This window comes from Chenopodium album, chromosome 14, assembly GCF_948465745.1.
Source record: "Chenopodium album chromosome 14, dcCheAlbu1.1, whole genome shotgun sequence".
In the NCBI taxonomy this organism is placed as follows: domain Eukaryota; kingdom Viridiplantae; phylum Streptophyta; class Magnoliopsida; order Caryophyllales; family Amaranthaceae; genus Chenopodium; species Chenopodium album.
The window spans coordinates 606,990-618,183 of record NC_137847.1 but is presented as its reverse complement, the minus strand read 5'-3'; the positions used below and the strand labels follow the sequence as shown (position 1 = coordinate 618,183).

Sequence of the window (11,194 nt, the reverse complement as noted above, 5' to 3'; positions counted from 1 at the left end):
TTATAATTAAAATATCGTTAATAACGTTTTTAAAAATATTAGAGTACTAAAAAAATTAATTAACAATAATAAACCAAAAAAATAAACTTTTTGAACTTTATATTAGAAAATATAAAATAAATCTCACTAGAATTGGGAGTAAGAATAAAATAGAGTGTTTTTGTGATTTTTGAAATTATACCAAAATATGTCAAAATGGATCTCTATTTGTAGAGAAAAAAAAAATATTATAATCGTTGATGAATATTTTTTTTTTTAAAATTAAAAATTAGCCAAAATAGCCGTTTTAAATTAATTACCGTTTGAAAACGGTAACATTTTCTAATTGGCTGAAGAGGCTGTGAGGGACGCATGTCAGCTCCCCATTCGCTGGACTAACGCGCCCTTGTCAGCAGGGGACCTTTATTTATTTTTTTTGTTTTTGCTTTTCACCCTTCAAAACGCAGCATTTTGTGGATTGCCTCTTCACTGAGCTTTCCCAAAACGCGGCGTTTTGGGGGGTGAGAAGCAAAAAAAAGGCGCCAGTTTGGATGCATGCTGGGCCCCATGAGATTACTGTTAATCATGAAATTTGCTCATCCTATGTTCTAACTTGCTCATGAGCATATTATTTTTTGCTCATTGATGTAGTACCATTTCCACCATTTTTGCTCATAATTTTTGCTTATGAGCAAAAAAATGCTCACTGATGTGAGTGCTCTTAGTATCTAATTCTGAAAAAATGGTTTTTTTTCTTTAATAATAATAATTTAATTTGTCTTCCTTGAACACTCTTTCATCATTCAATTTTGCTATGAGTTTTATTATTATTATTTTTTTTTTTTTGATGTTTGATTTAATTTGATTTGGGAATATTTATGTTTTTAATATTGGTATGAAAAAATAAATAAATTTTGAAAATTTTGTTTGATGAAATCGTACATCGCACGAGACTAATCTAGTATACATATATATTAGAAAAATTGAAAATCATAAAAGTCACAATCCGAAGACAATTTCAATTCCTTCCAAAAAAAAAAAAAAAAAAAAAAAAAAAAAAACAATTTCAAAAGAGCATCTAGTTTTACAGATTTAGAAGCTGACACAAATTTGGGTTGTGTACTCGGTGTCTTGCTTTTAAGCGTTGGTGCATTTACACACTAACACACTTGTTTGTCCAACATTTCTGTAACTGTAAACCATAATCAAAGACAAATTATAGAATTCTGATGCCGAAATTGCAAATTTTAAATGGAAGAAATGCAAAAATATATTTTTCATATAGAAAATCATGTGCAAAAAATAAGGTTGAGTCATAGACCAGAAAACTACAATTTAGCAGCAACGCCTCAGGATTTCTCATTACAGCAGCATTTCATCTATCATGAACCATATAATATACGAGTAGCATATGAACCAAATGAAACCTGAGGATTAACTTATAACCTTGACGAATAAACAAGCCCTTTGCTTAAGCACAAAAGAATTTATTAACAAAACTAATATCAACTCAAGGATATTTGTGTTGTTACAAGACTCACAGCTACTTAGTTTCAGGCTTAGGCTTAAGAAATAGGTTACCTCATACTATCCTTCACCTGTAATTTCTTCGGGGCATATGACTATTCAAAATACGACCAAGGGTAGCTAAAGCATCTTGAAATTTACGAATTTTCATAAAACCCTTTATCATGGAAACCTCGTTTTCTGAGAACTTTGCTTGTTTCATGATCATATGAACAAGCTTCATTAGAGCATCTTCCATCCCTAGTGAACGAAGACCATCTGCTAGCATCATAAAAGAAGAGAACTCTGGTATAAATCCTTTCTCCAGCATCTCAACTAGAAAATCAACAGCTTCTCCAATAGGACTTCCACTTGAACAAAGACCACGAAAAATTATCTTATGAGTTACAGCATCTGGAGGGTCACCCTTCTCCACCATTTCTCTGTAAAGCCTCATCGCTTCTTTTGATTGTCTCCTTCTAAAAAGAGCCTGTATCACTGGGTTATATGCATGAGGGGTTAGAATCATTCCTTTCATCTGAATGCTCCGAAGGAGTCGAGTGGCAACCTCAACTCGACCTGCTTTACAAAGCCCCTGAATCAAGGTCCCATAAGTAACAATATCAGGCTCACACCCATTTGAAGTCATTGTTTGCACTATATCTGCTGCCTTCTTAATATCTCCTGCCCTACAAAAATGAGAAAGCAAGGAATTATAAGTAAATTTATCGGGTTTTAACCCTTCCATTATCATCTGGTCCATCAGTTCAGCAGCATCTTCCACCCTCTTAATTTTACAAAGACCGTCAATGAGGGTGTTGTAAGTAACCAGGTTTCTTGACACCCCTTGCAGTTCCATCTGATCAAAAACCTCTTCGGCATCTTCTATCCTCTTGTTTTTACAGAACCCGTCAATTAATGTATTATATGTCACCACATTTCTTGCACAACCACTTGATTCCATTTCCTTTAGCAAGTTCAAAGCTTCATCAATTTTCCCTCTAGAACAAAGGCTGTCTATCAGCATATTATAAGTAAATTCATCAGGCTGACACCCATCATTTTTCATATCTCTGAATAGCTCCATAGCAAGCTTGTGGTTTCTGGACAAACAAAGACCTTGTATGATAGAATTGAATGTACATACATCAGGCAAAATTCCCTTGCTTGTAAGAAGGCGCACAAATTCAGTGGCTTTCTCAACTTGATTCTCTTTACACATGGTGTTAATCAGAGTATTATAGGTAACAGTATTTGGTGTGCAACCCCGTAAAACCATCAGCTCAAGCACTTCCATCGCCTCTTCAATTTCACCCATTTTACACAGCCCGGATATTAGAGCATTATAAGTATATATATCCGGATCAAACCCTTCTTCTAGCATAGCATCTAACACCTCTAGTGCATGTTTAACATGACCCAATTTGCACAAACCACTAACTAAAGTATTAAATGTAAAATGATCAGGATGAAATCCCTCAGCAACCCTTTCCTGAACGAAACCCAACGCTTCTTCTATCTTTCCCTCCTTACAAAACCCATAAACCAAAACATTTTCAGTCACATTGGTCGAAACACAACCAGCTCCCACCATTTGTTCTCTAATTCGTAAAGCGCCATCCACATTCCCTTCCTCAATATAACCCTGCATAATCGTCGTGTATGTTTTCTCATCCGGGGTCAATCCATACCTTTCCATCTCCTCCATCATAATAAGGGCAGGCCTAATTTGATGAGCTTTGCAAAGCCCTTTAATCAATATATTAAATGTGGAAACATCTTTCTTAACCCCACTTTCTACCATTTTTGAATGAACAATTTCGACTAATTTCAATTTATGCCCATCAACAAGAACATTCAACAAGAAATTAAAGGTATGAGTCCCACATTTAACCCCATATTCTTTCTCCATCATATCAATCACATAAACAGCTTCATCATACAAACCACAATTAACATAAGAATCAATGAAAATCAAGAAAGTACCTTCATTAATTTCACAACCTAATTCCTTCATTTCATCCAAAACCCTTTTCATTGAATCAAAAGACCCTTCATTTCCAAGCTTTCTAAGAACTTCCTCAATAATTGACAAAGTGGGTGTGAAATTAGACTGTTTTGAAGCCCAATCAAACACCCAGAGTGCCATTTCTGCATCTTTCTCTCTCCTCAAAGTTTCAAGCAGCTGTTTTGGAGTAAAATTTGGGGGAAGTTGATAGGCAGAATCAAATGACAATGAAGAAGAAGAAGAAGAACTGGGATTTTGAGCTAATGAGAAGGAGATTAATGGGGAAGATTTGGAATTTGAAAAGAAAATTGAATTTGATGGAAATTTTTGAGGTAATGGACTCGGATAAGGTTTAAGGTGAGCAGAAAAACACATTGAAGCAGCCATTTTTATGGTAATTCACTATGAAATAAAGAAGATTCAAGAAAACAAACCAAAATTTATGGAAGATTTAAACATGCCAAGAAGAGAGAAATAGGAAAACTTACTGTACTGCTGCTATTTTGCCGGGGTCTGCTCAAGTGACCATTTCTAGATGAGTGAAGCAGAGTTCATCGGATGAGGGAAGCAGAAAACACTTGTAAAGGCACAATCCCAAAGTTTACTTTTTTCTTTGTTACATTAATATTGTTAGCCGTACGACATTTGGACTTTTACATTAATCACATTGCTTGTAATTAGTATTTACGATAAAGAAAAATAGTTACTTGAAAAGTTGAAAATTATTAGATTTGATTGGAGTTTTTTTTTTTGTTTTTTTTTCGATTAAGACGTACGTTGTAACTATATATGTGGTATTATTAAAATATACGAGTAATATGATAACCGAAACTCGTCATGAATTATGATAGCAAATTTTTAACCACTTTCATAATGGTAGAGAATAAAAAAGTAGCTTTAATTTTTCAAGTTGTCATAGGATTTCCCCAATAAACCTAAATTGCCGTTGCACAATATTTTAAAAAGAAACAATTAGCAAAATCTGATTAAGTTTTTTAATAACCATATTGATAGATGATAACCAAAGTGACGAGCTCAACATATCAAGGTTGACAAAGACTATTGAGGACTATTTAGGGAAATTCACAAATCAATAGAAGAAGTGGCCTAAATTTTCAAATAATAAACTCTCATGGCTATTTAATCAAGGAGCAAATGTCGAATCAAACCAACTAAACTAATCGACATATATTTGATAATTGAAACAAAATGCTTACTAAAGATGTAAAAACAATGAAACATAAACAATAATGAATTCATAGTGTATGTATTAGTCAACCTACTTTTTTTTTTTGTTCATATTTAAATTTAGAATTGAACAATAGGATTCTATCAAAGTAAGCATATGATTAGATGAAAAGAGATTGAAATACACACTAGCAAAATCATAGATTAATTATTGGAGTACTACTGATAACACAATCATAATTATTATAGGATTGATTTAGGATCTTTTACCAAAATGGCTAATTTTATAAAAGTATTTACCAAACAGCTATATAAATTTTAATTCCCAAACTAGCTAATTTATTAACTTGGAAGGAATTTATCTATTTCTTATATTCTTTTGAACCGGTTTGGTTCACATTATGTAAAAAAAATTATTTAAAAAAAATAGTTTTTTTTTTTTTAATTTTTTTTAATTTTATTCTGCTAGTGTGTATTTCGATCTCTTTTCATCTAATCATATGCTTACTTTGATAGAATCCTATCGTTTGGTTCTAAATTCAAATATGAACAAAAAAAAAGTCATACTCATAATTAGCCGTTTTGGTAAATACTTTTATCAAATTCAACTACTATTCTATTATCATAAACAACTTGAACAACAAAACAGAACAAAGAGAGTACAACATGCTAGACTTATTACACAATTCACCAATAAGGCGATAACATCCCAAAACAAAATCCACTAAACAAAGTCATACTCATAATAATCAACAAATACATGCGAATGAACAACGTACTACGTTACTAGTACAAGTTTAAGCACACATGCATTGTACGGCTATATTTATCCGCTAGCTGCCTTCACCAATCTGCCTAGCAACAGTATCAACGGCCAGAACAGCAGAAGCAACCGTAGCTGTAGCAGTAGCCACGGTCCCGACAATCGGTCCAACGAAAGGAACTACGTAGGCAATAGGTGCCACCACGGCTGCCATAGGAAGTGTTACATTTGCTACTTGAACAACTGCTTCCCAACAAACATCCATTTTAATCCTAAACAATATAATGCTCCAATAATATACTACGAGTATTATACTAGTACATGTAATGAGATTGTCAATATAGTGGTACAATGTTTTTATAGTGATTTTTTTTGTGAAGTAAGTTAACTGTACTAAAGTAGCCTAGTACTTCGAAAGTCCGAAGGTATTTAAATTAAAATACTACTGTTGTATTGTATACCTAGAGAATAGAGATCATTGGTAAGGCACATACAACGTATTTAATTTTCTTGCATTTTCTACGATAATAAGTAGGAATAATTATATTATACTGTATATCGAGTTTGGGAAATTTTTGGAAAATATGAGATCATTGAAACAATAAAAATTTCGAGTCCATTAAGCTTATTGATTTTTTATGGTCATAGGACTTTTTGAAAAAAGAAAATTAATGCATTAGATCATGAAATTAATTTTCATCTTGAAACTTTTAAAGGCTAAAGGCAGTTATATAGACTCTATAGCTTCTTTTTTATTTCTATTTTTATTTTATTTTATTACGAGTATTTATTTGTTTATTTATTTATTTTTTTGACGAGAAAATTGTACTCGTATAGCTCTTTTTAGAGCGGACAATATCACAATAAATTTAAGGGGCTACGAGGCCTACGACTACGGGTATCAATTTATCATTTTGGATGTGAATCATGTTAAATTATTATGCCCATTCCAGGTAGCTAGGTTGGGTTATTTTTAAACACCATTATTATTAAAATATTGGAAAATTCTACATGGTGGCCTCCTACTTTTAAGTTTTCCACGTGGGAGACACACTTTTTTCCAACTCTCTCAAGTGGCACTATGGTTTTGCAAAATTATGTATAGTGTCCTTTTTTTTTTAGTTTATGGCTAACTTTTATAATTAAAATGGTTAACCTTAGGTTTTTTGGTTTAAAAATTAATTAAATTATATTTTAAAATAATAAAATAAAAAAAAAAAGAATTTTTTTTTTTAAAAAAACATCCTAAACCCACGACCACCCTCCCACCACCACGTCCACCATCCACAACTCCAACCCCCATACACCACCGGCGCCCAGAATCCCTTTTTACCGCGCCGGCGCCGGCGGCCCCGTCCCCCTACCCACTGAACCCACCACGACACCACCTGAACCCCATATCCCAAACCCGAAACCCCCAAATACCCAACTCGAAACCCCTTAAAAACCCTATCCCACCAATTTAAACCCCGAATTAGACCCTCCCCCACCCTTGAAACTCTGACGCCCAAGGTTTTGAGGGTGGGAAAGGTCCTTATTTTGGGGTTTAACGTGGCGGGGGTGGTTTATTCGGGTTTTGGGTCGGATATTTGGGGGTTTCAGGTGGTGGGTTTAGTGGGTAGGTGGACGAGCTGGGTTGTCGGAATGGTGAAGGTTGTCTGGGTGGCGGCGAAGGGTGGGGGAGGGCTGGGTTGTCGGAATGGTGAAGGTCGCCGCCTTCCGGGATGGTGGTGGTGGGGAGGGTGGTCGTAGGTTGGGGGAATGGGGGCTGCGAATTTTCTTTCTTTTTTTTTTTTTTTTTTTTAAAGAATTTGATTTTTTTTTAAAAAAAAAATAATTGTGGTTAACCAAAAAATCAAAAGGTTAGCCATAAAACCTAAAAAAGGGCACTCTACGTAATTTTTCAAAACTTGGATGCCACTTGAGAGAATTGGAAAAAAGTGTGTCTCCCACGTGGAAAACTTAAAAGTAGGAGGCCACCATGTAGAATTTAATAGCTTTACGTGTTAATATATTAGGATAGCCAAAAGGTACAAATAACTCAATAAGTTAATAGCTTTACGTACACAAGGCCAGGTTAATAATAGAGATATTTGTCCATGAAATTAAACTTATTATTTGCAATTTTCTCTAATTAAACTATGCTACAATCGATGAACGTACTTGGGAGTTGGGGTACTTAAACCATATCATAGAGATTAGAAAGGGTGTATTATTGACCACTGTATTCAATTCTTGAAACTTCTGTAAAAATTACAGCAATAATACATCATTGCATATTACAAATACTTCTACCTAGAATTAGGAATGAACTATGGAACGCAAGTTACGCAACATGCATTATAATTACTAGAGCGCGCATGAAAAAGAAACATTATTGTAAATTTAATTATATTAATAATTCTCCTAGGACTTACGTAAACTTAGCTTGCACTTGATAAATTATTTGATACTTAAAAGAATAATAATAGATCAAATATTGGTACGTAGATTATTCTTCTTTAATTAAAAGGCGCGGGAGCAATAGCACCCCCATCGCTCCCAGGGGAAGGAAACAAAGGTGGAAATGCCCCGCCGCTGCCACCACCACCACCAATACTAGGTGGAAAAGGATTTGGTAAAGGCGATGATAAAGGTGGAATTGGAAAACCACCTCCACCGCTACCACCACCACCTCCGCCACTCGAACACAAGCTTTTAAAAAAGGGAACTATAAAAGGATTTTCAGGAAGTAGTTTAGGTAAACATTCATCATGAATTTCCTCTAAAGCCTTGCAACATGGTTGACTTAACTTCCCTAGATTACCCCAAAAGCTAGCAACACACTTTTCTATATCTGATATGGGTGGAATGCACCCTTGAATAGCATCATTTGGAATGGATCTACCACCATATCCAATATCAAATAAGAGTGTCATGCATAAAATAAGGGTTAAATATCTAAACCCTAAAATCTTTGAAGAATAATTTTTTGTCATGGTTGGTTTAATTTATGTAGTTGTAGTTGTTTTGGTTTAATTTGTGTAATTTTGTCAAACAAGATTCGTGAGGTTTTGAATAGTGTGATTTGGATTGTATTATAACTCCTTAGCTTGGGTAAATTAATTCTTTTGAACGGTTGATTAAATGCATTTGTTTTTCTAGGTTAATAGGCTAATGCTAATTACTCAATTCGTTATAAGTTTTACTTTTTAAGGTGTAATAATGTAACATATGTCTTACTAAAGTTTTCAATTTATTAAATTTAATAGAGCATCATCAAATCGGTAATAATGTTGAATTTGTTGAGGTTGATCACTTTATATATATAACATGGGGAATCCGAAGAATGTATAGTACTCTGAAATAACTAGGGGTGCTAATTAATCGAGTGAGTCGATCACGAGCAAAGAGAGCACGACTCGTTAATTTTCTAGTCGAACCGAGTTGTTCGTTTACAGGATTAGGTCTCTTGAATTTCAAACATTTATTGATTATAATTTCTTCTCTTTATATAAATTTTCCTACTTAAGTGTACTATTGGTAAATTTTTATTTTTAAAGATAGAAGAACAGAAAAATAATATTGAATTCCTTTTACACTAATCAATTTTCGAGCTAATTCGAGCAAGCACGAGCCAACTCGAACGAGTCGAGTTCGAGCTGTTTGCAAGTTACCCTACTCAATTAGCAGCCCTAGTAATGACGAATTGACCAAGGTATGATAAATTATATGTTCCTGATTCCTGACCACCATATACGCGGCCTCTTGGAGTCCCTTGGGAGTTGGGAAGCATGGAATATATATATATATATATATATATATATATATATATATATATATATATATATATATATATATATATATATATATATATATAATATTGGAATGCAACTCAATGTTTAATCTAGTTGGATTTGAATTCGATGTCTAATCTTGTCGGATTTAAAATTATTCTCCATGGACTAATTGAAAACTATATACGTAGTATAATAAATGAAATCAAATCATATTTTTTTTAATTTGGATCTATCTTGGGACATGATGTTGATAGCTCAAGTAATACTCCGTAGTATGTAATATATTTTGAAGTCGTCATTAAAGTTGTTTAAAATCTTACTAGTTGGTCACATAAATGCTCTAGATGAATTTGAATTAATGATGAGATCAGCCATGTCCATATATAATTGATTAAAATGATACCATGATCCTCTATAAAATTATGTTGAGACAATGAGACTTAAAAGAGTCGAAATAAAGGAATAGTTCCTTGACTTGCATGGGAGTATCTTGGTGCATGTTAATTTTATGTTTGATGTTACACGAATTGAAGCAGTGCAAAGCTTCCTTTGTTAAGTTTATTATCATCCATTATAGGGTTGGGGATATGGTTGGCTAATTAACAACTTATCTTTTTAACAACGCTAGGTAATTCACCCCATTATTTATTAACCTTGCTTTAACTTGGTAAAAACGATTGAGCTTGTTAACATGTAATCAAAACTTTAAGCTAAGCCATCAGATTTTGAAATTAAACATAATTAGTCTTTAAATCAACAAGCGTGCTCAAATGCTCGGTTTCACAGTATATCTATAACATTGTAAAGGTCAAGAGTCTATAAACTTTAAATTTGACAATTAATCGAATCATAATATACTTGTTTACATGTAGATTTTAAAAATAGTTATGAATACTAACAATGTTGAACGAGTGTAATATCTTGTAATTATTGATAGATCTCTTTTCCATAGATCGATAGATATATAGATAATAGATAATCTACAATAATTATCACATAATCTACTTGAAAATGTGATGGAACCATTGAACAATTAACCAGACCATACCACAATCACAAGAAAAACACAACTGTTTTATAATCCATATATATTAAATTATTTCGTAGTTCATACAATTAAATATCGTGATGAACTAACTAGTATGTAGTTAATCTACAATAGACTTTATTTGATATTTTACTCACTCCAAAGAAAAATAATACTTCATAAATGAAAATTATTTTAGATCATTGGACGATTATTCTTCCTTAGAAGGTGTGGGAGGACTAGCACCTCCTCCGATTCCAGGGTTAGTGGAATACCTCCTCCACCACCACCAATAGGTGGTATAGGCAACAAAGGCGGTAGTGGAATACCTCCTCCACCACCACCAATGGGTGGTATAGGCAACAAAGGCGGCAATGGAACACCCCCTCCACCACCACCACCTTCGTCTTTGCCACCACCTCCAGCAATAGTAGATTCATTTGGAATGGATCTGCCACCATATCCAATCGCAAATAAGAGTGTCATGCATAAAATAAGGGTTAAATATTTGAATCCTAAAATTTTTGAAGAATAATTTTTTGCCATGGTTGATTTAAATTGTGTTGTATTTGTTTTAGTTGATTTTTGTTATATGTTAAAAAAAAAAAGAGTAAAATTGTGAGGCATTACATAGTGGTATGTACGTACTAGTTGTTGAAGGAGGGCGTTATAATTTTTAGGAGTAATGTAGTATATATATATTTTGAACGTTTGATTAAATGCATTTGTTTTTGAAGGTTAATAGCTTAATACGGAGTAATGCTAATTAATTTTGTCTTAAGGGTTTTATTATTATTATTATTATTATTATTATTATTATTATTATTATTTTTTTTTTTTACTTTTTTATGGTGTAATACACTAATACTGTAATGTATGTGTAACATATGTCTTAAAAAAATTTCAATTTATTTAATTAATTAGTGAACCATCAAATCTGTATT

General features: G+C 33.1%; 1 protein-coding gene across 1 annotated transcript; it reads right to left on the bottom strand.

Annotated features, from left to right (window-relative positions):
* Positions 1-1,276: 1,276 nt before the first annotated feature.
* On the bottom strand, positions 1,277-4,096 carry LOC145579751 (uncharacterized). Its single transcript, XM_081636992.1, has one exon. The coding sequence runs from the start codon at positions 3,878-3,880 to the stop codon at positions 1,574-1,576; it is 2,307 nt and encodes a 768-aa protein (XP_081493118.1). The 5' UTR covers positions 3,881-4,096; the 3' UTR covers positions 1,277-1,573.
* Positions 4,097-11,194: the final 7,098 nt, after the last annotated feature.